This window comes from Cyprinodon tularosa, unplaced genomic scaffold (genome assembly GCF_016077235.1).
Source record: "Cyprinodon tularosa strain WSP-4 unplaced genomic scaffold, ASM1607723v1 ctg6, whole genome shotgun sequence".
NCBI lineage: Eukaryota > Metazoa > Chordata > Actinopteri > Cyprinodontiformes > Cyprinodontidae > Cyprinodon > Cyprinodon tularosa.
In genome coordinates, this window is record NW_024039340.1 from 809,334 (window position 1) to 835,313 (window position 25,980).

The following is a 25,980-nucleotide window of genomic DNA, read 5'->3' on the forward strand; positions in this document are numbered from 1 at the left end:
CCTGTGCTCTGACAGGTTCTTGGAAAAAATTAAAATATCATCAACGTAAACAAAAACAAAGACATTGAGGAAGTCTCTTAACACGTCGTTAAGAGGGGCCTAGAAACAAGCAGGGGCGTTAGTCAAACCAAAGGGCATCACCAAATACTCAAACTGTCTGAGAGGAGTCTTAAAGGCAGTCTTCCACTCATCCCCCTCCTTGATGCGGAGAAGATGGTAAGCGCTTCTTAAATCCAGTTTCGTAAAAACAGTTGCTCCCTGGAAAGGCTCAAAAGCAGAGGACAAGAGGGGCAAAGGATACTTATTCTTTACCGTAATTTGGTTCAGAACTCTATAGTCAATGCAGGGTCTTAGGGAACCATCCTTCTTTCCAACAAAAAAGAAGCCTGTCCCAAGGGGAGATGAAGAGGGTCGAATGATACAAGCAGCCACGGACTCCTGAATGTATTTTTCCATAGTCTCTCTTTCTTTGGAGCAGAGACAACATGAGTGGCAGCTTACAGACCAAGAGTCAATGTGTCTGTTGGACCAATTGATAACAGGGTTGTGAAGCTGCAGCCATTCAAAACCTAAAATCATGGCAGAGTTAGCATTAGGGAACACATAGAAGGAGATAAACTCAGTGTGATTGCCAGAAACAGTTAGTTGAATGGGACGGGTCTGATGGGTTATCTGAGGCAGATTCCTGCCGTCAAGGGCAAAAACTCGAATGGGGGCTTGAAAGGGTATGGTCTCTATACCCACCTGTTGAACAAAAGACAAATCCAATAAATTTTGCTCACAGCCGGAGTCGAGTAAGGCTGATAGGGAAAAGGACTTATTATTAATCTGGAATGAAGCAGCCAAAAGTAGACGAGGAGAAATTAAAGAAATCTTTTGGTCCGCCAGCACCCTCGCCTCTACTGGTGGACCCTGGCTTTTAACAGCAAGATACAGGCAGAAACAAAATGACCAGCCTCACCACAGTAGAGACAAAGCTTAGCCCGCATGTGGTGCTGCTTATACTCAGGACTCAATCTCATGCTACCTATCTGCATAGGTTCAGGAGTGGAAGGACTGGAAACAGCCTCTGCTAAAGCTGAGTGGTTGGTAACAGGAAGAGGTTTGGGATGTGTTATTCTGTTACCTCTCTCCTTGGCTCGGGCTCGAATCCGATTATCCAAGCAGATTGAAAGCTTTATGAGGTCCTTCAGCGTCTCTGGATCATCGAGAGTTGCGAGTTCATCCTCAATGGGATCATTTAAGGCGTTTGAATAAACACATTTGAGGGCAGTGCTATTCCAACCTGAAGCAGCAGCCAGAATGCAAAGTCTATGGAGAAATCAGATACAGACTTCTGTCCCTGTTTAAGCTTCAACAGATCATGGGAGCTCAGCGTCTTATCCGGGTCCTGATTAAAGTTCTGCTTAAACTCAGTGAGAAACTCCTCAAAGGAGCAACCGTAATTAGGAGTAGAAGAAAATCTCATCTCTGCCCAGTCCAAAGCTCGGTCAGTTAGATGGGAGATTACATTAGATATCTTAGTAGTGTCCAAAAGAAATTTACTGGGTGCATGGTTGAACTGGATTATACATTGCATGAGGAAGCCCCAGAACTTCTTGGGGTCCCCATCAAACCTGGTTGGACTGGGCAGCTGGCACTCAGAAAAAGGGGAGAAAACAGGAGTTTGAGTAGCTTGAGGCGGGGCAACCTCGCCAGCTGGGCCGGGAGCCTGGAGAGAAGCAAAATGAACAGCTTTGTTGGATCAGATACTCGTCTGTTCAGTTCGGCCTGCTGGTTGACATACTCAAGGAGAGTGTTGTCATGCTTAAGAATAGCAATTTGTTGTAGATAGAGGGCTCTCTGAATGGCCTCTGCTGGGTTTTCGATTTGGCCAGAGTGTCCTGTCATGATGGGTTTTAAGGTTCAAACCCACATGCAGAGACACACTCAGAAAACCAAAGGTAAAAGTTAACAGGTTTATTTGTAGGTTAACAAAAACAGAGTGAGAGGTTATACAGCAGGGTAAACTCAGTTTCTGGTGAACCAGAACCTGAAACTATGAAGAGGAGATCACAATGATCAGTTCAAGGCCCGTAGGAAATATGACTGAGACTTGTATTATGCAGGAATGGGACTCACGTTTTGGGGGGCTCTTGGTTTTCCTTAGGATTCAGTTTGTGGGAAATATGACTGAGACTTGTATTATGCAGGAATTGGAGTCACGTTTGGGGAGCTCTTGGTTTTCCTTAGGATCCAGTTTGTGGGGTTTAAACCAGAGATGAATGAACTCGTTGCAGGGTGGACAGGCAGACTAACGTTGGGTCCAGAGGAGCAATGGGGCGGACTGTCACCTGGTTTTCCTGAAGCAGACTTGAATGGATCTGATGGAGGTTTCCTCTTACTCAATGTGACTCAAATAATTCCAAAAAATCACACAGTGTATGCCCAGCCTTAATGAGGACATGACTAAGGTAATTATTTATATCATCCAAAGCACCAAACCATTGTGACTTCCTCACTGGCTACATATTCATTATATTTAAGGTCATGGAGTTACCCTTGACAGGTCGTTGAGACTGGATAAGCATGGTAACTCTGTAGTGATGAGCATCTTTTATCATTGAAGACTGCTAGCAAGGCTAAAGTCATATCTTTTCTCAGGTGTGACATGGAGAGAGTGGTCCAGCTTCTAATCACCTTACAAAATACAAATGAAAAATGTCTTACAAAAAAATACATAAATAATTCAGTTTCATAGTGAAATCTTAACATAAGACATGATACATAATGGATGTAATAACCATGTACAGAGGAGACAGAAAATTGAGTGCTTAATTCATTCATTACTGTATTTAACATCAGAAACAAATGAGAACTAATAAGAAATATCAGCTTCCGCAGGTAAAAACTTTAAACACCAACAAATCAAAGAAGCAGAATTAAAATTTTAAATTTTAATAGTTTGCAACTAAAATGCAGACTTCTAGAAAGCAACCCAATATGCCACATCTTTACAAACAGATCTACTACACAGAAGATGGAGAATAACATCCCCCTCTATCATTATGCTCTGTCGATTTTTTTTTATTTTCCTAACTTCTCTCCTGTCTCTCTGCATCTCTACTCCCCCTGCTGGGGCAATCAGATGATCGTTGTGTCCCACTGTTCACAGATAGACTGGCATGCCACAGAGTCTCCAAATACACAGACGACTCATGCTGAGGGTATTAATGCTAGTCCAGACAGCACATACTATGTAATTACACAATGCATGGGGAACTTATCTAGGTGGCTGTTTTTCTTTCTTTTTTCTTCAGCCTTTGCATTGTTTTTAGTTCTTAGTCATTTTCCAAACCAATCAGGTGCAATGTCTCATGCAGAGTGAACAAGAACCTTGGACTTTCATGTGCAAAGATATGTCCAGTTCATGTCTTAATTCTGGATCAAGAGAGCAGCATGGACAGACACATCTGTGCAAAATACAAACCGGAAACCCCGAGGTCAAAATGGGAGCAACCTCACAAGGGGGTGAAGAATAACAGAATTAAGATTGTGTGGGACATCCAGATAAAAAAAGACAAAATAAAAGTTGAAAAAAATACAGGTGACAAGTGCTGGAACAATGTCAGTAAAGCAGAGAGTGAGTCATGGTTAAAATCAACAGTTATTGCCAGAGATCCATTTGGCTCTTGTGTTTGTTGTTTAGCAACAACTCAACTGTTGATATCACATGCAATGTCACAACCACAGAAGGTGTAAATGATAAACTCTCTGGCCAGTGGATACGACAAACAATAATCAGGGCTTACAAATGTGGGAAACAACGACAGACGTTGAAGTTCATCACACTGCTAAGCAGAATCATCACTGGAAATTGTGTGGCAAGGTAGGGAAGCAAGTACTTTTATGAATCTGTGACATTTCATGATTACGGAGGCTTACTGTAAGGAGATGACACTGTCTGCTCATGCGCTCTTTGTTGTCTAAGCACAAAGCCAGAAATGAACTGCGCCAAAACCTACTGATGAACTTAATCCAAAGATAACTCCACTATGAGATGACGTTACCTTTATTGCCCTTTGTACTTCTCCACTTGTACATCTCACACCACCATTACAAGAACCACACAGAAGAGAAGGGCTGTAGGTTATCCCCCAGTGCCCCCTAGGGGACTGGTATGATATGTGAACATAAACAAAAGACTAACAATCTCCCTCTCTCCTTAAAAAAGAAAAAAAAAATGAATGAATAAATCCTTAAAAAATGTATGCATGAAAATGTGGTAATGTGGCCTTTTTGTTAAGTTGTTGCATGTTTTCTAATTTTGGATTTTCTTTATTTTTGAACTTGTTTTCTTTTTTTCACTTTTGTGTATTGCATGTTTTTTTTTTGGATTTTGTTTGGAGGCCACATTGCCACTCACACCTGGACACGCCCACAGTAACGGCACAGGTGTTCCCAATCAACCAAGCAGCGTGCCGACTGGGACGCTGATTAAAAAGGCAGCTGTTTGGTTGGAGAGACAGACACCGGACATGGGAAGGCCGATCATGGAGGGAGCCGGACGGAGCAGGTGAGAGGGAAGCAGCGGAGAGGCCCACACGCGCAGCGTGCCGGAAAGAGGATCCAGCGCTGGGGTGGACGGTGTCCTCCATTATACCCGCCAAGTGCGCGTCTTTTAACAGACTGGAACATTGACTCTGCTGCTCTTCACCATCTGTATTTTTATCTCTCTTTTTAATCTTTTTCCTTTTAACTTGTCTTTTTATCTTTTTTATTGGACTTTAATCATTAAACTTTTTAAAGCCCTGCTCACAATCGCCGCAGTCTGTTTGGTTTTATATGGTTTTATTTAAGACGATTGCACCTCTCGGGTGCCACAAAAACAACAAATGGCAGAGCACAACTATTTAACAATATTGCTAGGCTAACATTTCTTTTGAACAACATAGTTAATTAAGACAGCTTCTTACTACATTTATGATAGAGTCCAACATTTTTCATAAAGAGCCTTGAGTAACAAGGTTGTGGACGCTCCCTTCTATGTCAAACAGTCAGTGAGCTGGTCTTTCATTTGTGACAACAAAACCCAATGAACTTTCTTAGTTTGGATCTGTTCTCTAATAGAACTGATTTCCAGGTGTAGCCTTTTCTCAGCCACAAACTTGGTTGACTTATGTGCATCTACAAGAGAGAGACGTTATCAGTGACACATGTTATTGGCAAAGTATGTGCTATTACCAGCACTTAGTTCTGCAAACAGTGTGGAGATTTAAAAAAATAGCATCATCAATCCCTTCTGTCATAGTCAATAGGGGGTTTTCAGTGACGTCACTGGCCAGCTTCCGGTCCGCCATCTTGGGTGGCATATTATCGTATATCATATATAGAATAGATCAGAGATGGGAAGTAACGAAGTACAAATACTTCGTTACTGTACTCAAGTAGATTTTTCTGATATTTTTACTTTACTTTACTACTTATTTTTATGGCGACTTTTTACTTCTACTTCTTACATTTTTACGCAAATATCTGTACTTTCTACTCCTTACATTTTAAAAAATTGGCTCGTTACTTTAGTTTTGAATCATTTCAATGGAGTTACTGTAATTATTTTTCACGTCATCAATACTGTGAAAACGGAGCAGTTTTCCCCCTCTGTTCCCAAAGTGTAGCCGCCGTCTATCACACACAGCGTCACATCCTTCACTACATTTCCAAGCATGCACCACAGACCGGCCGTCATGGCGGCGGCAGTTCCAAACAATTCACCCGGTAATTTACACTAGTTCGAAATTACAACGTCACCTTTCATTCAACACTTTACTTACTCACCAGCGTAGCAAACTCTAAAGGTACCCACTGTGACAGCTTTAATATACATTCCGTAGTCGGTAAAAAAACGTACCAGTCAAATTACACATTCTCTTCCCTTAGTCCGTCAGCATACTGGTCCGTGTGGAAACACATACCGCATCGGAGCCAGTCTCTTATCCATTGTCCCAGGGCATTGGAAAAGACTATTAGGGGGCAGGGGTGTTAAGTGGGATTTCAATGTATGTAATAATTATTTGCATGGTAATAAGTAGGTGAAATGGTAATGTTAGTATGGTTAAATTATTTCATAAATATGTATGTTTTTGTATGAGTGATGCTATTGTCTGTATTTATTTTTCTACAATGTTAACTGTGCTTTATTGGGGATTTGCCTTCCAGTTTAGTTGGGCTGTCCCAATTGGCTGATTATTGGTAGGACTATTTAAGGGGCACACTCCCAATGGCTTAGGGGGGCTTTTGAACTGGAATTTTGTTGTCCGCTGGTTCTTACCACCTTTTTCCAAGTCATCTGCTTACTCCTCCTCTAACGTGAGACGGGAGCTGGCGAGCCGTTTTCTCACAAATAGCAAATTCAGTCTAATTGGATGGGAATCTACGTTGCATTTGACGCACCACTATAAGATGAATCGACAGATTCTGCGGTATTCATTCGTGGCAAATCATTGCAGCTTGGTGGCGGTGGCGTTAGCATAGTAGCATGGACGACGAGATGATTGAAAATGAACACAACGGAGATCTAGTCCTATTGGCAGACATCCATTTAAAATGTAGGCAACGGCATGAAAAAAGTGGTTTCTACTTTTACTTTTATACTTTAAGTAAATTTACAAACCTGTACTTTGTTACTTTTACTTGAGTAAAGAAGTTTAATCAGTACTTCCACTTTTACCAGAGTATTTTTTAACACAAGTATCTGTACTTTTACTCAAGTACGGAAAGTGAGTACTTTTGCCATCTCTGGAATAGATAGAAAAAAGATGTTAAAATCCCGAAAAGGATCTGAAATTTACCGGGACACATTAAATAGAGAAGCCAGGGACCGGTATGCTGACAAAATCAGCATTATTAATAATTTGGATCCATATGAAGTTCCAAACAATGACTTGTTGCCACTGTTTTGCATATCAGACGTCTTCGGCTACCTTGTTTGTGGTGTGAGCGCCTATACTTCAGAACAGTTCCAAAGCTACAAGTCCTTGTAGTCTCATGTGCAGTTCACGAATGGATGGGTTCAGGAGCTGCAGCTCATAAAGCCAGCAAACAGTGCTAACCGTTAGTGCTAACAACCACTCAGGCATGTAATGTACTTTTAACTAGCTGCTATGTGTTTCAAAGGTTTGGTTAGTAACGTTAACTGCCAAACCTCCCTAAACCCTCCGGGTTTCTCACATATTTGAGCCTTTTCCCACTGGTTGAAATCAAGTTAAGGTGAAATTAATCAAATTAAAACACGGCTGAGAGAGGGAGTCCAGTACGCGGTAGTCATAGGCAGTAGTCTGAGTAGCGGCGGCGGAGACGGTCAACATTGCGGCCACGGAAAGTAATACGTCATGACGGCCAAGCCCTATTATTAATATATTCCTACATGTTTTAAATGCTTGACAGTTAATTACCTGTGACAAAGTGAGAACTGCAGACTCTGGCGTATTGAATATCCGTGGATATCCGTGTCAGCCATAGGTGACGGCGTTGTTCAGATAGCTGTTTTGTTTTTTCACATTGATTCACGATTACGGCTGGTATTCAATAGAAAGAGGGTTGATCTCCACCTCCACGGGCCGTGCAACCAACAATTAAACACGTTTTCACCATTTTTCACTGTCAATACTGCCTAAGGCGTCATACAATGCAGGGTCAACGGTGCGAAACCACTGCCACCCAATATGGCGGACGCGCTGAGTAGTCACGTGAGCGTGACGTCACCTGAAAACCCCCTATTTTTCACCTGCATGTGTGCTTCTGACAATTCTCTTAATCCCTTTTGACATCCACGAAATGGGAGAGAATTGTCTATTGTCACCCATCAAGACAATGAGATGCCAACCCTGGGTACCTCCATCTGAAAGTTTCTCCAAAAAAAACATCAGTAGACTTAACTACTTCCAAGTTACTGTTTTATGCAAGATCCTGAACATTCAGTCTGTTCTGCCCATGTCTGCATGCTCTGTGCTTAGATGTCCAGAATTGTCTACTGCTCCACTTGTGAAAGTAAAATCTGTTGGGCTCTTTTTGGCATCAAGACAATATTCTTATTGCCACATTGCCAGACAGGACGCTGTTAAAAAAACAAAAAAAAAGAAAAAAGAAAAAAACTTGCAGACGGTCCCTACACATTTGTGGAGGAGCTCTGAATAGTGTCCAATGTAATTCTCCCAGCGCGATAGGAGACTCGTTTTGTGGAAACTACGGTTGTAGCTCACTGCGTGCCTTGCTGTGGTTGCGGAAAGGTGTCTATTTTGTATCTGTGAATATATTGCCAACCTCACCACAGTCTCATAATGCTGTCTTTCTGCAGCGGAGGAGAGATTTGCCCCTTCCTAAATACGGCAGATGGTCATTATTTTATAAATATTATGCTTTCACTTTCACTACAGCGTTCCAGCTCATGCAGCTGTTTTCATTGTACAGATCAGTTATCGTCTGTTCGCTGCGCTGGTGGCTCCACTTCCAGTGTTGGCGACACTGATGACGTAGACCTAGATATGATTTCCCCCCCTGCTCTCAGGCAAAACAGTCTTCAACAGAGAGGCCTGAGCTAAAACCGAAACTGAATGGGGTGGAATGGTTCTCCAACGACAGCACAAACGGGGAATTTACATCTGAAAAGGGATTTATTAGTTGTGAAGTACTGTTGGGAGGACTGGGGATTAATGACAATTCTAGTATCTCTGGGATTTCTAGTGTTATCTCTGTTGTTGTGCTCTGTCTGGTGTTGGTTTTTACAAGATTGCAGTAACTGTACTTCTTTCTTCTTTCAAAGGTCAGGCTGCTGTTGCTATAATGCAGCTTACCGTATTTTCACGACTATAAGGCGCACTTAAACGTCTTTTTTTTCCCTCAAAATGTGCAGTGCGCCCTATGGTGCGGTGCGCCCTATGTGTGTTGTAACTGCGACTTTTGAGACCACCTCATTGAGGAGATGATGAAAGAGTGGCTGAATGTAAGGAGACCAGGTGTTTTTTTCCACTCATCACCATCGCTGTTAATATGTATTTCCATGCGTGCCCATCTCACAGCTGATGTGAAAAACATGGGGAAACAAATTAACCCTGTGCTCGCTGTTCAACCGCTCGACATCGGTGTGAACCGGACCCAGCAGGTGCAGCAGAAGCAGCGAGTTTACATGCAGTCAATGGTTGACGCGCGTATAGATGCAGCAAAAGGTCCTGCAGCGCGTTTTGAGCAGCAGGAGCGTTTAAGCATCTGCTGCTCGAGATGGAAAAATGGAAGTTTTGCTGCTGGACGCGCCGCATCAACCAATCAGAGAAGCTGATCTGGGAGCTGACAGCGAGACAGACACAGCGCTCTGATGACATATGATATTAACGCAAATGGAAAAGGCTGGATGGATGAGGAGATGATGAAAGCGTAGCTGAGGGAGGTGTAGCCTATGTGAGGAGACCAGGTGGTTTTTTCCACGCATCACCATCGCTGCGTGCCCATCTCACAGCCGATGTGAAAAAAAAGGTGAATCAAATGGATACTGTGTTCGCCGTTATCCCGGGGGTCTGACAAAGGAGCTTCAACCGCTCAACATCAGTGTGAAGCGGCCGTTCAAAGTAAGGCTGCGAGCGGCGTGGGAGCGATGGATGGCCGACAGAGACCACAGTTTCAGGATAATTGGAAGGCAGCGCCGGGCAAGTTACGCCACAGTTTGTGGATGGATTGTAGATGGACTAACGTGTCTGCTGGCTCTGTTGTACAAGCTTTTGCAAAAGCCGGCATTATTTCTGAGGAGCTGCGCTGCACGGAAAGTGACTGACAGCGAAGGAGGGGAAATTGGCATGTCTGATTTAGCGCAGCTGTTTTATTCAGAAACAGAGGATGATGACTTTGATGGGTTTGATGAATACTTTGTAATAAATACATGAATAAAGCACAATCATACTCAGTTTTGCTCCCGCTCTATTTTTCTACCTGAAAACTTAATTCAACAGCAGCCTCTGGGCGGGTCTCCTCCTCTTCACCGCGGCGGCTGGCAGGTGTTTTTCATCTAAATAATCTAAATCTTGCAGCTATATTTGCTGTGATCAGTGGGAATTAAGTAGTTTTATTATGTTTTTAAGTGAGAAAGTCCACCTGAAAACTTAATAATTGCAGTCAGTTCATCCAGATTATCTATTTCTGTCGGAGGCGCTCAGACCCCCACATACCAGCGGTGCGCCGACAGGAGAAATCCTTTCATCAGCAGCCTCTGGGCTGGGTAGCCTCCGGGTTCACGCGGTGGATGGCAGGTGTTTTTCATAACCCATAAAAGCGAACATATTCCGTCGGCAGGTTTCAGGATTTTAAGTTAATTTAGGAGTGATCACAGCACTGTGTCATCTGCGATGTGTCTGTCTCACGGCCAGCTGCCAGGTTTGATTAATACTTTTTAATAAATACATGAATAAAGCACAGTCATACTCAGTTTTGCCCCCGCTGTATTTTTAAATACGCAGTAGAGGTATTTAAAGGTAGTAGAGGACATGTACCTGTATATAAAAAACGCGCCCTATAGTCCGGTGCGCCTTATGTGTGTGTTAAATACAGAAATGGGACACATAACTGAGACTGCGCCTTTTAGTACGGTGCGCCTTATGGTCGTGAAAATACGGTATTATCATCAGCAAGCAAATGTGTGAATGAAGAGTGACTGACTGAAAATAGTGTGAAGAAATTTGGACCTCTCAGACTCGATACAGAGAGTTCCATACAAATACAGTCCACTTGCTATTAGATAATGAACCAGAAATTTAAGAGATTTACACAGCAAAAACGATCTCTAGAAATAAGTCAAAATGAATGAGTCATTTCACTCTTAAAATACGATAATCAGATAACATGCACTTGAAATACAACAATTCAACTGTTTTTTTCTTATTATAAATGTCAATTGTCTTGTTCCATTGGCAAAGTGTCTCACTTACCTGCTTAATTTAAGAAAAAAATCACTTAATTTAAGAAAAAACAACAACACTTATTTAGATTTTAATTTTTTCCAGTGAGGATTTGAAATGTTACACCAGTGAAAGCTGGGAGTTCATAAACCTGAACACCATCTCTTTATTGCTGTAATTGAAAGTCCAGACATGATCAGGATGTATCCCCTGTGTTACTGACATTTGACCATACTCAAAATGACAGATATGACTGATTAGTTCTCTGGGAAGCCTCATCAATGATCTGACTGCCAATCAAACATGACCTTTTAGAAGATAGACGATGCATTAATGAGATCACAGGGAGATTCAACACTAGCTTTCCAATCTATCCTCTGCAGAGGTTTAAAAAATAGAGTTGCAAGAATTAAGTTTGACTTGCCCTATCTTAATAGTACAGAAGTACAAGACATTCTGTACTTCATCCACAAAATAAGATATATTAAGATAGAGTTGGATAAAGTGTCTCAGCAGAGAGTATTCTTACGGCAAATTTGTTCCATACTTAGACATAAAGTACTGCATATATGATCAGGAGAGACAGGGGCAGATGAAAAACAAAGATTTCGATTTTGTGTAAATGAATCACCTCCATCTTTCTCCAAACATCACCATTCCGATCCTGGATGTTCTTCAAGAGTTTTTTCATCATAGAAGAAGCACATCCACACCCAGCCAGCAGGGGCACTCTTAGCTGTGGGGAGTAATCCACAGACCTCTCTTCCTCTTCTGACAGCAGTTCACTCAAAGGACCCGATTCAATGCTTTCTTCCACTGAGGGAGCAATATCGCTCGAGGAGGTTGAGCTGAAGCACCTGACCGAGTGTTGTTTATAAGGTTGCTGAGCAAAAGAACACAGAGGAAAATTATTTAATCCTAAATTGGTTTTCTTCTGATGATAAAACAAAGAATGTCATACCAATGATGGCAGGGGATACTGGTTGTTATCCCCTCTTTCCGGTGCATTTTTTATGTTGATTTCACTTTCTCCATTGTTCCAGTCTACATTAAGCTCTGACAGCTCCCAGTCATCTATGTTCTGCAAACTTATCTGTCCCTGCAGTAAAAAGATTGGGCAAAAACACCAGAAATAGTTTATAAAGCTGTGTTAGATTATCAATACAATCTGTAGGATTAAGTTTAGGTAGAGATAGCAGACTCAGGATTTGTACTTACCTGGGCACTTGACTGTATCAGACTTTCCAATTTCACAGCTAGCAACTCAGTTTCATGAAGCTGAGCAGGGAGGGCCAGGAACTCGTCTGACCCGAACCAGTGCTCCTTGGCAAGGTTGGTTTTTGATGGAACCTTTTTCCCCTGTTGAACAAGAAAGTCTAATCAGCATTTTGATCTTTCAGCCAATTCACTCCAAAACCGAACCAACAAACAAAATGCACCAACAACTATTTGTCAATCTAAAATCTATAAGTAATTCATATCAACATTCATAAAAGTAACATGGTAAATCAGAGTGCTTATTTTGGTACTTTTTATTTGGCACTCTATCAAATGCTCCTTTTCCATGGGCCCAACTTCTACGATCAAAACCAAAAGCCAGCAGAAAATGAATTTCAGTATCTGAAACTAAATATGATTGCTGTAAGTATACCTATATTTGAAAAACCTGAAACCAGATGTATTGTTCAGCGTGGAGGGCTAGACACTCTGTGTATACAAAATGACAATAAAAGTTGCCAAAGTATAAATCTAAGAGAGCTTTAATGTCCAGCCCTCCTAGCAAGGCTTAAAAAAAGCCAGCCCCACGATCGAAAGACAAGTAATAAAAATCATTTTCAGAACAGCCTGAGTAGGTTAGCCTCTTCATGCCATCTGACAGTGACAGCGTTTTCATCTCTGGAGTTTTTTTAACAATGTATTGATAGTGGTGATATATTTGAGGTAAATCCCATGATGTTTGTAGATGTTTACATTTGCAAAATCCTCGTCAGTAGGAGCTGCTGCTCATTCACCATGTTTTTCGTCTGGATCCGTCAGCGTAGTTATACATTTTCCTAGGTGTCTGTCCAGCACCCACTGATTTCTATTTATTCACTGAACTACAGTCTATTGCTTGGTACTCCTTACTCTCACTGAGAAGTGCTATAAAAATGCCTACATGCTTGGCTGCAAAAACAAGCAGTTTTATGACTCTGGTAAGTGTTTCAAAGTTAATTTCACAGTAAGTAGATGTACAACTCAAGAAAATCCATATACACGGCGATGTATCCTACTGTATAGCATGAAGCGTAACATTAGTCTGGCTATCTCGGATTCCACCAGACTTCTGCACAACACAACTGATGGTCCAAACCCTAACCCATTTATAAGGCAAGAAATCCAATTTATTAAACCAAACAGAGACACCAGTGAAGTGAAAACAATTTCTGGTGGCTACCTCATGAAGTTCATCAAGAGAATGCCAAGAGTGTGCGAAGCAGTAATCAAAGCAAAAGGTGGCTACTTCGAAGAACCTAGAAAATAAGACATATTTTCACTTGTTTCTAAAAATAGAATGGGAGGCAGATCTTTTAGTTATCAGGCTCCTCTCCTTTGGAACCAACTACCAGTTTTAATCTGAGGCAGAGACCCTGTCTACTTTTAAGACTAGGCTTAAAACTTTCCTTTTTGCTCAGGCTTATAGTTAGAGTGGCTCAGGTTATCATGAGTTACCTCTATAGTCATGCTGCTATAGGCTTAGACTGCTGGAGGACATAGGGACCCCCATTTCATCATTCTGCTTCATTCTGTCTCTATTCTCCCAATCTGCAAAATCTGTTAGTTCAATCTCTAACGTTCTGCTCTCTCTGCTTTTCCTCATAGTAGCTTTGCCTCGTCTGTTTCTGTTTGGCTGTGACACCATCCTGGAGAGAAATATCAGCTGTGCTGCTGCCATCAACATCCTTGTTTATAGATGCTGGAGATCAGTGTAGTCCTGTTTCTCTGAGCATGACTGGCTGGATGTGCTTTCTTCATCCTCTGACATGGGAGCTGGCTCGGAGCTCGTCTGCCTGGCTGTGTGTTTCCTGGACAGGGCCGCCTTTTACAGCTGCTTTTTGTATCTCTGCTTCTGTCTCCTTGAACCACAGTCGGCCTCAGCAGATGGCCGCTCACACTGAGTCTGGTTCTGCTGGAGGTTTCTTCCTGTTCAAAGGGAGTTTTTCCTCTCCACTGTCGCTACAACCATGCTTAGTGTGAGGGATTGCTGAAGAGTCAATGAGTCAATGCAATCAACTGGTTTTCCTTAGATAGAAAACTTTGAATCAATTTGACTGTATGATCTGGTTGAACTGTAAAGTGCCTTGAGATGACATATGTTGTGAATTGGCGCTATAGAAATAAACTGAATTGAATTGAATGATGGCAGCTAGGAGAGCGGAATAATACAGAGGACAAAGGCGAGGGCTTGACTGATGGGCTGCTGCAGACCGCTCTGGGCAGCTTATAAGTGACAACGCCACAAAGCAGGAGCAGATTGACTAGATGACTGCTCATTGCCGATCAATTAATTATGTGTTTAACAACAATAATACACTTTTTTTTTTCATCGATATTATGGATAAATCTCACTGTAGTCATCTCAATAACGAGTGAGGAGCAATCCTTATAAACACAGAACAATCCTGTTTTTCAACTGATGGCTGGAAACCGTAGGTTGTAAACACCTTTTCAATGAACAAATACAACCAGTAGTTAGTTTGAGCTGCTATGGCCTTCATCTGCTGTGATTAACTAACTGGGCTGCTACAAACGGAAGTAATTTAAGACCTGCACACAATCAGAATTACTATGGATACCCTGTTAAGAAAAGACTCTTTGTGAAGTACAGAGAAGATTATTCATCTTATAAAAACCACCCCCTTATCAAAGCAGCCGAGGACACAAACTTCCACAAAAACAGAGCATTTTCAGCACACATTAGCTAAGGTTAAGGCAGTGTGTGTGTGTGTGTGTGTGTGTGTGTGTGTGTGTGTGTGTGTGTGTGTGTGTGTGTGTGTGTGTGTGTGTGTGTGTGTGGGTGTGTGTGTGTGTGTGTGTGTGTGTGTGTGAGAGAGTGAATTTTGTATAATATACTTCCTAATGGTCTTAATGCAGTTAGGGTGCTATGCTAAGTTCATACAGAATGCAATTTGAGCAGCAAAAGCAGCAGATCTAAATGCAAAAATCTATGGCTGACGAGCATTAAGGTAAATCAAAAGGTCCTGCAGCAGCAGGAGCAGCACATCTTGTTGCATTGGAACAGCTGAAGCAGAGCCTCATGAGCTTCTAAGCATTGGAGGCATACTTCACAAGCAGCAGATGCAGGAGTTGGAAAAATTTACATCAACCCATAGACTAGCAGGTAGGTACCAGTCCATCCTGTCAAGGAAAAAAAATGCTGTAAAAACAAAAGAATGATAGGCTCAAACCTGAAGCGTCTTGCTTGACTGTGGAGCATTTTCTGGATGAACTGAGCCCAGTTCTAACCACAACTTGGATCTGTCCAGAGGATCCAGAACAGATGGGCTGCTTCGACTTAGCTCAGCATCAAACTTCAGTTCAGATTCCTGATTGGCCTTCCTAAAACTTCCCATTGATCTGGTATCATTGCTCGAGAATACAGCTGCGCTTTTTGGAAGCAAGGAATGTGTGGGTAAAGACTCGGTGCTCTGATTAACAGCTTGTACTGTTTGTTTCGAGCTTTCGCTGTTATTGGGAATTTCACTTTGATTTGCAGGGAATAGAGGTGTATAATTATTAGCGTTTTCCAAGTCATTTGTACCAGAGAGCTGTGGTAAACTTGTTTGTATTTCAAGATTTGTGTTTGTGGTATCAGTGATTTCCAGGAAGGTGTCCTCTGTTGTGGGATCCATTTCCTGATCTTTGGGACTGTTACTGGGACTGTAGTCGCTTAGCTCAAATGCAGTAATGCCACAGTCCAGGGAAAAGTAGTTCTCGCTGCAGCGTATTGTCAGCTGACCGCAGTCATCAACTTCTGTTAGAGCATCCAGACGGGTCTGAAGACAAAAAAATTTATCAAACAAACAGTTTAATCTTTATGTTTCAGAATATCATTAACCAAGCATATTAAAAGAAATTGTTACAAATATTCATAGACATTTAAAATATTGTAGGATGAATTGGCACATTCTTTTATTTTTTTTAATGTTTTAATTCTTTTTTTGTGGCTTTTAATTCAAAAGTAAAAAAAAAAAAAAAAAAAAAGCTTTTAGCTGCAAAAGATCATTTGACTTTAGTAAACAAACCTGGTGCTGGTCCTGGCTTAAAGCCTGCAAGATATCAGTCTGGCGCGTGTAGTTTCCATTAGAGTCCTGTAAACCCTGCAACAGACGTTCTTTTAGAACCAGAACTGATACTCTCAGCTGATGCCACAGCAGCTGCACCGTCCTGAAACATACAATAATAGCAGAATTAGCAAAGTATGGTTGAATAATATTAATCTAAATTCAACATGTTATGACTGACAACAGCTGCAAAAAGGAGAGAAAAGAATTTGTTCACAAATTAATTTCTAATTTGTTAGCTCCAGTATTCAGACTAAAGAGAAGAGGAGAAAAACCTCTACACAAAAAGTTTAATAATGCAACAGGACTTTCTAAAAATCATGTTTAGTGCAGGCTTAGTGATTAGGAAACTCACCTTATGTCTACAATGATGTTACCAGAGTAAGACAAATGTTTCAGGGAGAACTCTGTCTCCAGCAAAGCATGAATCTCCTCCACATGGTCAGAAATGTCCTCACAGATGTCCTAAAGTCACAAACATAAAAATAATATCAGAACAGAAATAAACGCAATGTCACATGGGAAATGATAAATACGATTATCCCTAACACATGCTACTGACTGTGTGTCTGCAAGTGTGGGATATGAGTAATATATGTGCAAGGTCATAAAAAAAAGCAGAAGTGGTAGGACTTTATATCGAATACACTTTTCACAATGAGTCAATTTTCATGTGGAGTTAAGTTCATGTTTGAGGGTTTTATCAATGAAGAGCAACAGGAGATCTTCCTTTAGTAAAATCAACCTAAGACATCCTTATATCGCTAAATTGATTATAGATGCGATAAATCCAAACTAATGGTGAAGGTCAACATCCATTTTGTAATGCATTCTGATTAAAAAAAGTACAATTTTACGTTACATATAAGTTGCTGCATATTAAAATTTATAAAGTAAAACTATGCCTGAACGTTCAATGTGGTTCTATCTTTTGCGTGAGGAGTAGCAGCTGCCATTTTTCGCATGACTGGGATCAGCACTATGTAATCACCTCATGGACCATTAAAAATATATAAATTCATCTCATGATCAGAGTTCCAACGCCCTTAAGCTTGACATGTCTGTTGACGGCCAACCCAAGGTAGATAATTCTAAAAAAAAAAAGAAAGAAAGAAAAGAAAAAAAATATGAAAATGCGAAAATTGTGGTGTGGGTATTGATTTTATACTGTTTCAGTATTCAAGTAATTAGGGAAAAAAAGAGTACAAAATGTTATCTAAAAACCATTTGTTGTGTGAATGCCATATGTTTTTTACAGAAAATTTACAAATAAAGAGCATTTTGCAGACCAGGAATGGCAAGAAAACCACTATTTCCACTGCGCTGTAGATAGACAGTAATGCTGTTCAAAGCTTTCTAGGACTAGAATATCAAATAGCATCACAAGATTTGCATACCCCATGGACACATTATCTATAACTAGAAGGAGTTTGACCACAAACCTACCAAGACAGCCATATTAAGCCATACCAGAGGAGTGGTAATATAAACAGTGGTGGCCCCTAGATTCTCGTACTAACTCCCACTCCCATTCTTATTGTAGACTTCTTCTTAAAGGTTATTAAGTGGACCATAGATTCACAAACTTCACAAGAAAGGTAAAAGGGAAAACTTTTTGTTTCAGGGCAATAATTTTTTTTTTCATTTGGAACAGATAATTTTTTTTTTGTCTTAGCAAATAATTATTTTTACAAATCATTATTTCACAATTTACAAGAATAATTACAAGGATTTCTGTACAATATGTGTGCAGGTTAGCTGGCTGGTGTCCTCACAGACATTTTTAACACCTCCCTGGACCAATCTGTAGTGCTAGCATGCTTCAAGACTGCCACCCTCATTCCGGTTCCAAAGAAGCCTCAGTCCACCTCATTCAATGACTACCGGCCTGTCGCACTGAGTCCAAACATGATAAAGTGCTTCGAAAGGCTGGTTGAAGAACACATTGTCTCCAGCCTGCCACCAACATTCAACCCGTTCCGGTTTGCCTAAAGACGGAACCACTCCACTGTGGGCGCAATCTCCTGTGCTCTTCACCTGAGCCTGGCACACCTGGAGGAGAAGAAGACCCACCGGGGGATGCTTTTCCTGGACTTCAGTTCACCTTTCAACACCATCATCCCACAGCATCTGATGGGCAAACTGGAACAGCTGAGCTTCAATACACCCCTCTGCAATTGGTTGCTAGACTTCCTCAGTCAGTCCGGGTCAGACAGAACACCTCTGATGTCATCATCCTAAGCACAGGCTCCCCTCAGGGCTGCGTCCTGAGCCCCCTGCTGTTCACCCTGATGACACATGACTGCATCCCCAGGTTCACCACCAATCACATGGTGAAGTTTGCAGACGACACAACGGTGGTGGGCCTCATCAGAGACGACAATGACCAGAATAACAGAGAGGAAGTGGAGCAGCTGGTGACAACAGCCTGAATGTGGAGAAGACGACTTCAGGACGAATCGGCCTAACCACGATTCACTGCTCATCAACAGCTCAGCTGTAGAGATGGTCAGCAGCACCAAATTCCTTGGGGTGCATATCACAGACTGTTGAAAAAACTCTAAATTATGTCACAGACTCTGCATCACACTGATAACACCGAACCAAATACTTCCATTTTTTGCACCATATATATGTCATTAAATGCTCTGAACTTCAAGATACATGCCTTTTTGCAGCATGTTTTTTTCTCCCACAACATCTACATTTGATCACTGCTGTGCTTTATGAAATGGAAATTTTAATTTCACTGCTAAGCTGCTGCTTATTTACTGTCTGAAAGCTGTACAAAACGAATTCTCGCATGCATTCTGTTTATACAAAATGATGATTAAAGTCTCTAAGCTTAAGTTTCTAAGTCTTAGAAATAGGATGTCTTATTTTCTTAAAAATAAGACATCTTATTGCTCATATCCTCTTATAAGTGATATGTGGAGTACAAAATTTGCATATCTGGCAAATATATTTCATCATCTGAATGAACTGAACACACACATGCATGGGAGAAATGAAACTCCACAAAATAAATCAATTGTGTCTGTAACTCTGGCAACGTGTGTAAAGTGTCCACCTTGAGAAAGTCCCCCCACACAGAAACAACATTGTGGCAGTGTTTGAGATATTTGCTAAACATTTGAAGTCTCTTGAACAGAAGCTGCCATTTGAGATCATATGCAAGAGATCATATCTCTCTTATGCTATCTTCTCCTCATTCTCTCATATAAAGCCTCAAATGGCCAAGATCCATCTCACATTAGAAATATGATTGTTCCTTATGTTCCTAACAGATCACTTCGCTCTCAATCTGCAGGTTTACTAGTGGTTCCTAGAATTTCTAAAAGTAGAACGGGAGGCAAATCTTTTAGTTTTCAGGCTCCTCTCCTGTGGAACCAACTAGCCGTTTTAGTCCGTGAGGCAGAAACCCTGTCTACTTTTAAGGCTAGGCTTAAAACTTTGCTTTATGATCAAGCTTATAGTTAGAATGGCACAGGTTATTCAGAACTATCTCTATAGTTATGCTGCTATGGGCTTAGACTGCTCGAGGACATAGGGACCCCTTTTACTTTTTTATCAGTCTGCTTCATTTTATCTCTATTTCCCCACTGCAGAACTTGTTAGTTCAATTTGTAACATTATGCTCCCTCTGCTTTTCCTCATCATAGTTTCATCTGGTCTTTTCTTGTTTGGCTGTGACTCCATCCTGGAGAGAAATATCAGCTGTTGCCATCAACACCTTTGTTTATAGATGTTGGAGCTTGGCCTGTTTTATGTTTAGTCCTATTTCTTTGACTGTGACTAACTGCATCTGCTCCCTTCATCCTCTGACATGGGAGCTGACTCGGAGCTCTTCTGTCTGGCTGTGTGTTTCCTGGACGGGGCCGCCTTTTACAGTTGCCTTTTGAATCTCTGCTTCTGTCTCCTTTGGCCGCAGTCGGCCTCGGCAGATAGCCGCTCACACTGAGCCTCGTTCTTCCTGTTGAAAGTGAGTTTTTCTTTTCCACTGTCCCTACAAACATGCTTAGTGTGAGGGATTGCCTTTGAGTCAAAAAGTCAATATAATCAGCTGATTTTCCCTAGATAGAAAACTTTTAATCAATTTCACTGGATGACCTGGTTCAATTGTCTCTGTAAAGTGTCTTGAGATGACATGTGAATTGCTGCTATATGTGTAGGGGGGAGTGCCAACCTAGTGGTTAGAGCAGTGCACTTTTTGGTTCACCAGATCATACAGTCAAATTGATTTAAAGTTTTCTAAGGAAAGCCAGATGATAGCATTGACTAATTGGCCTAAAATGCAATCCCTCACAATAAGCATGCTTGTAGTGACAGTGCAGAGAAAAAAAAAATACCTTTTAACAGTAAAAAAACCTCCAGCAGAACCAGCCTCATTGCAAGCGGCCATCTGTCGAGGCCAACTGGGGTTCAAAGAGACAGAACGATGCAGTCAGCTAGAGGGTGCTGAACATCCTCTGGTGGTCTGGACGGACCATAAGAATTTATTTTACCTTCAGTCAGCTAAGAGGCTCAACCCTTGTCAATCACAATGGTCATTATTCTTCTCTAACCTATCGATTTCTTTTCGCCCAGGATCCAGAAACGTTAAGCCAGATGCTAATATTCTCCCCAGATGATTCCGAGAAGACTCCTGCCCTCATTCACCCACCTAGCTGTTCTGTGGCTACAGTGACCTGGGAGATTTTGGATCTTGTAAAGCAAGCTCAGCAATCAGAGCCAGATCCCGGCACCAGCCCCCCAATAAGATTTATGTTCCTACAGCAAAGTGTGCAAAATGTGTGACTCCCTGAAGTTGTACTGTTGCGCTCAGATTAACACACCAAGTAGGATGTTAGAATGTAAACTGCGAATAGGTTTGCTCTCTTCTCGTTATAATTAGAAAACTAATTAGCAAACTAATGGTCTTTCTTTTTGCAGATTGTTATGTCTCCAATCTTTGTGTCCAACATAGGAGACTAAAAAGACCATGCAAAAGAGCACAACACTCAGCCATAATACAAACTAAAAATAAATAATTACACAAACACACACATGAACCAGTTATACCTAAGTCAGATAGACAAGACAAGAAATGCCCAACACAAATTCTATACAAGTATATTGCAGCAATTTTAATTTCAAACTTCAGTCTAAAAGAGGTTGACTTCTCCTTCACATCCAATAGTTGCTCAGCCCCATCACAACTGACACCAAGGGCTTCTCCATGGCCATGTTCAAACTTCTCATGACAGCTTGGCCTAATCTATGCCCAATTGATCCAATATTCTTCAACTCCCCCACTCCAACCCATCAATGCAATATTTATTTTACCTTGAAGATTAAAAGAAATGCTCCCACCTTTCCTGAAGAATTCAAATTAAATAGCTTCAAAGAGAAGCAAACCCCACTGTTATGATGAAAAGAGTTGTTCAATTTATTTTTAAAGGGATTTTTTCTGTGATAATTAAAGTGTTTCTGCGTTTCTCAGTCTTGTCCTCTGTGTTACATGCAGTGCTGATCTCATTTGGATAACCACATGATCAAGTCATTTTCTAACATCGGTAAGAGAGGGAATGAATATAAGGCCAGTAACACCAGATTTCTTGCAGAAATGTCAAGTTTTGCCATTTCTGGACTGTGCTCTGCACATGGAGGATAATGGGAACCTACACTTACACACCAAAACCTGCATTTTGACTCACACCAACTGCTGGAACATACATGTTCTGCTAGTAGAACTCTGAGTTAGATATCTGACATTATTCCCTTAATTACTGAGGACAAACGAAAGGAATACCAACATGTTAGGATATCACTTGAGGGTTTGGATATCAAAACTGGCCATTTGGGCCAAAACAACTAGAAGGAAGAGGAACACTGCATGCAACACAGAGGAGAAAACACAGAAACATTGTAGTTCCTTATGTGTCAGGAATTGTGTCAGAAAAACTTGGAAGGATTTTCTCTTAACACATTTAAAAAAAATAAAAAACAGATAACAACTGGTTCATCATAAAGATATAACACCCAAACCTAAGCTGAGCGGTGCACTGAAAAAAATAACGCAACCGTCTTTGGCATTTACTTAACCATATTTAGTTACTTTAACACAATTGTTTCATGTCAGCAGGGTAGGACGTAAAACAATGGTGTTAAAATAAGTAAATATGATTAAGTAAATGCCAAAAGCAGTTGCATTATTTTTTTCACTGTGTTGTGTTTGTGATCCAATGAGGACTGTACAGCCTCCTATATTGGAGAAACCAAAACAGCGGTTACACAAATGCATGGCACAGCATTGGAGAGCTACTCCAAAAAAGTTAAAAAACAATCCACTGTTTTGTTTTTGTTGTTTACAAATTTGAAGATGTTTCACTTCCCATCCAGGAAGCTTTTTCGATTTGTTTAAAAACAGGGATCAAGGAAGCCATCTTTTTCAAAAGAGAAAAGCCGTAACTGAACAGAGCGAGAGGATTGTTGCTCCCTGGGTGCCACACAATGGTAGCCCACTGCTCCCCAAGGGATGGGTTAAATACAGAGAGTTAATTTCGTTGCTCTGTGCTTATAACAGTGTAATGACCATAAAATGCTGGAAAAAGACAGGCAAAAAAAAGGATTGCTGGGGAAGAAGAACATTAAGGTGCATCTTACATATTTGACCTAAACAAAAACACTTAACTAACGCTTTAAAGATATAAAAGCAGCAAATATTCACACAGCTTTAAAAAAAAAAAACTCCTGCCAAGCCACTTTTCAAGCACCCTGGGATTTTTGTCCTGCTATTAGGTAAAGTGTTTCTGTTTGAAATCATTTTTTTCTTACCTTTAGTCATGCTTGATATTTTAAGATCACCAATTTAGATATCAGAAAAATTCACAAATCCTTTCTTTTTAGAAGAGGAAAGAAAGAGTTCCCAAGACCCTGCTGCTACCACATGGGAAACTAGACACCAATAGTGGTGGTGAGTAAGGAGCTGGGCGCTGGTTGTGACCTAGTTTTAAAGAGGGTGCTGGTGTTGGGAAGAGGAGACAACAGTTGGAAGGTTTATTTTAGGACTTGTCATAACCCCCCCACCCCCACCCCCCACCACCACCAAATGCACACACACACACAACATGTTTTCAAGACTTATGTGGACATTTCATTGACTTACATTAATCTAATAAGGCCTAACCCAGAGCATTACCTTAACCATAACTATTACCAACATGCACCTAACCACAACTACTTCTACTCTACTGTCCTTATGAAGACCAGGATTTTGGTCCCCATAAAGATATCGGTCCCCATGACGTGACAGTGTAAACAGATTAAATGCCCCACAACGTTGTTAAAACAAGTACTGGCACCACCACACACACCCAAACACACCACTTCACACTGTCAATGAATTCCAATGCTTTCTAAAAAACGAATGAGCAATGTTTAAAAAAACAGACCAAAACGCAGTGACTGGCCCTGTGCTGTTCACTGAAATTGCAAAACCTTTCTTTAAACAAGAATTAAAAACCATATATACAAACTTTGACAAATTAACTCTGCAATGAAGTCAGTAAGTCACTATGAGGTCATAATGTGTTTCCACTATGAATAGAAACCCTCATGAGCATTTTCTTCATTGGACTCCCAAACTTCCAAGACTTAAAAGCACTCAAAAAAGCATTCACACACTTAAATATAAGGTTTTGCCAGTAATTCAACAGCTACTTCAGTAACACAACTAAAGGAAGTGGGACAAAAAATAATAAAGCAGCTAAGGTTAAGTGAGTTTCTATGTGACCCTGTGCTTCATTAAGTACAGTTGTGGTTGAATGTATACATACCCAACAATTAAAGAAAATGATAACTTCACACTAGAAATTCAAATAACACAAAAATGAAAGAGTAATATTAAATAAAAATGTACTAAATTTCCACAGGTTGTATATATCCCATGCACCTTTTTCTACCTTTGGTCCATTCTTCTTCTTTTTTGACTAATTGAGTTGATGTACCAAGTAAATTTCTCCACTGTGGGATCAATAAAGTCAATCAATCAATCAATCAATACTGGGGGTCTCTGGGACATAATTGGCAGTTTGTTTTACTATACATTGATGATGTTTAATTTATTCAGAGAACTTCTCAGGCCTGTCCTACTGTGCCTTCTCCAGAACTAGTTGTTCAGAAAGGCAGAGAAGTATGAAATCCACGTCACTTCTATGGACTTCCTAGGCTTCATGGTCTTCCCAAGCTAGATTTCTATGAACCCAGCCAAGGTAATGGCAGTTACAAAGTGGCCCATCCCGTCTGATGGGAAGCAGCTCCAAACATTTCTGGGGTTTGCTAGTACCAGGACTCTGGAGGGAGTATGGATTCCGGAGGCTTTCCCTAGGGACAGGCTATACTGTATGTCCCAGACTCTTTGATCAATAAGGTCCTTAACTTCTGCCATTGCCCCCATCTGTACTGTTATCCTGTTATTACTAAGTCTGTCAGAATCATCCTGTCCCAGTTTTGGTGGCCTTGATTAGAGACGTAAGGCCTGCCCACATCAGGCCAAGGTCTAACGGCAACCCCGAACTGGTCTGCTTTGCCCTCTCCCCGTACCTTCTCGGCCACGGTCCAGCCTCTCCATGGACTTTGTCACAGGTCTGCCTGTCTCCGCGGGTCACTCAGTAATAGTCACCATTGTGGACTGATTCTCTAAAATCGTCCACTTGGTTCCTTAACCTAAGCACCCTACATCTAAGGAGATGGGCACTATCCTGGCCAAGAAATGACACACAAGGGTATATATATATATATATATATATATATATATATATATATATATATATATATATATATATATATATATATATATATATATATATATATATATATATATATATATATATATATATACATACACTGGTTGATCAGACCAATAGGGGTAATTCAGACCAATAGGGGTAATTTAAACTAAACAAGCATTCACAAATTACAAACCGCAGCAGTACAGTTAGGTTTCACAAAAAACGAATCTAATGAAAACACACCAACCGCAAAAGAAATCCTAAGTGAAAAATGTAAAAATGAGAAAAGGAAAATTCAAATTCCCCCCTTATGGCAGCAGCTGATGGAATAGTCCAATTTCCCCTCCTGCATTTAGAAGATCCGAGCCCTGGCTGCCATCTTTTGTCTGGCCAAACTCCTAGGCATCATAGAGGGTAGGAAGAAATATGAATGAGTGCAAACAAATACAGTGAACTAAATGTGCACACAAATAGAACACATGTATTTGAACTAAAAATAAAGTTTTATTTCAAAGTAAAGTATGTGTATGAATTAAATAAATAAAGGTGCATGTAAAGTACAGACTTAAGGTATGGCCATGGGTTTGGCCTTCACACCTCCCGATATTTTACTATCCGGAGGTGTGTGCCTGCCTACCTTCCCGCCTGCCCGCCCACCCGTCTGTCTGAAATAAGCCATTACAAGCTCAGTAGGGGGATGGAGGTTGGGCATGAGGTAAAGAATATACCAACTTTTAAAAAACAGCTAAGCTCTTCATATTGAAATTGTACTAAGACTGCAAGATCCAAGAATATGGGAATAAACTGGCAACTTATCCCAATAATCAAAGCCCAGGAATTTTTTTCCACACAACTATTTACCTCTACCTGCTGCATGAAATTAAGATTAGTAGAGAAGACTGTACACAGAAACAACCCGCACCCACAGAGTCATGTTTTGCTATGCTTATTTTGCATTCATTCCAT

General features: G+C 40.9%; 1 protein-coding gene across 2 annotated transcripts in view; it reads right to left on the reverse strand.

Annotated features, from left to right (window-relative positions):
• The window catches only part of akap6 (A kinase (PRKA) anchor protein 6), a 212,192-nt gene that overhangs the window by 154,894 nt on the left and 31,318 nt on the right, over positions 1–25,980 (reverse strand). For both annotated transcript variants that reach the window (XM_038307063.1, XM_038307061.1), the window contains exons 3-8: positions 16,599–16,708; positions 16,205–16,346; positions 15,368–15,955; positions 12,138–12,278; positions 11,881–12,018; positions 11,551–11,802 (exon numbers count right to left, since the gene is read on the reverse strand). In XM_038307063.1, coding sequence (XP_038162991.1) covers positions 11,551–11,802; positions 11,881–12,018; positions 12,138–12,278; positions 15,368–15,955; positions 16,205–16,346; positions 16,599–16,708 — 1,371 coding nt within the window. The remainder of the gene's footprint in view (positions 1–11,550; positions 11,803–11,880; positions 12,019–12,137; positions 12,279–15,367; positions 15,956–16,204; positions 16,347–16,598; positions 16,709–25,980) is intronic.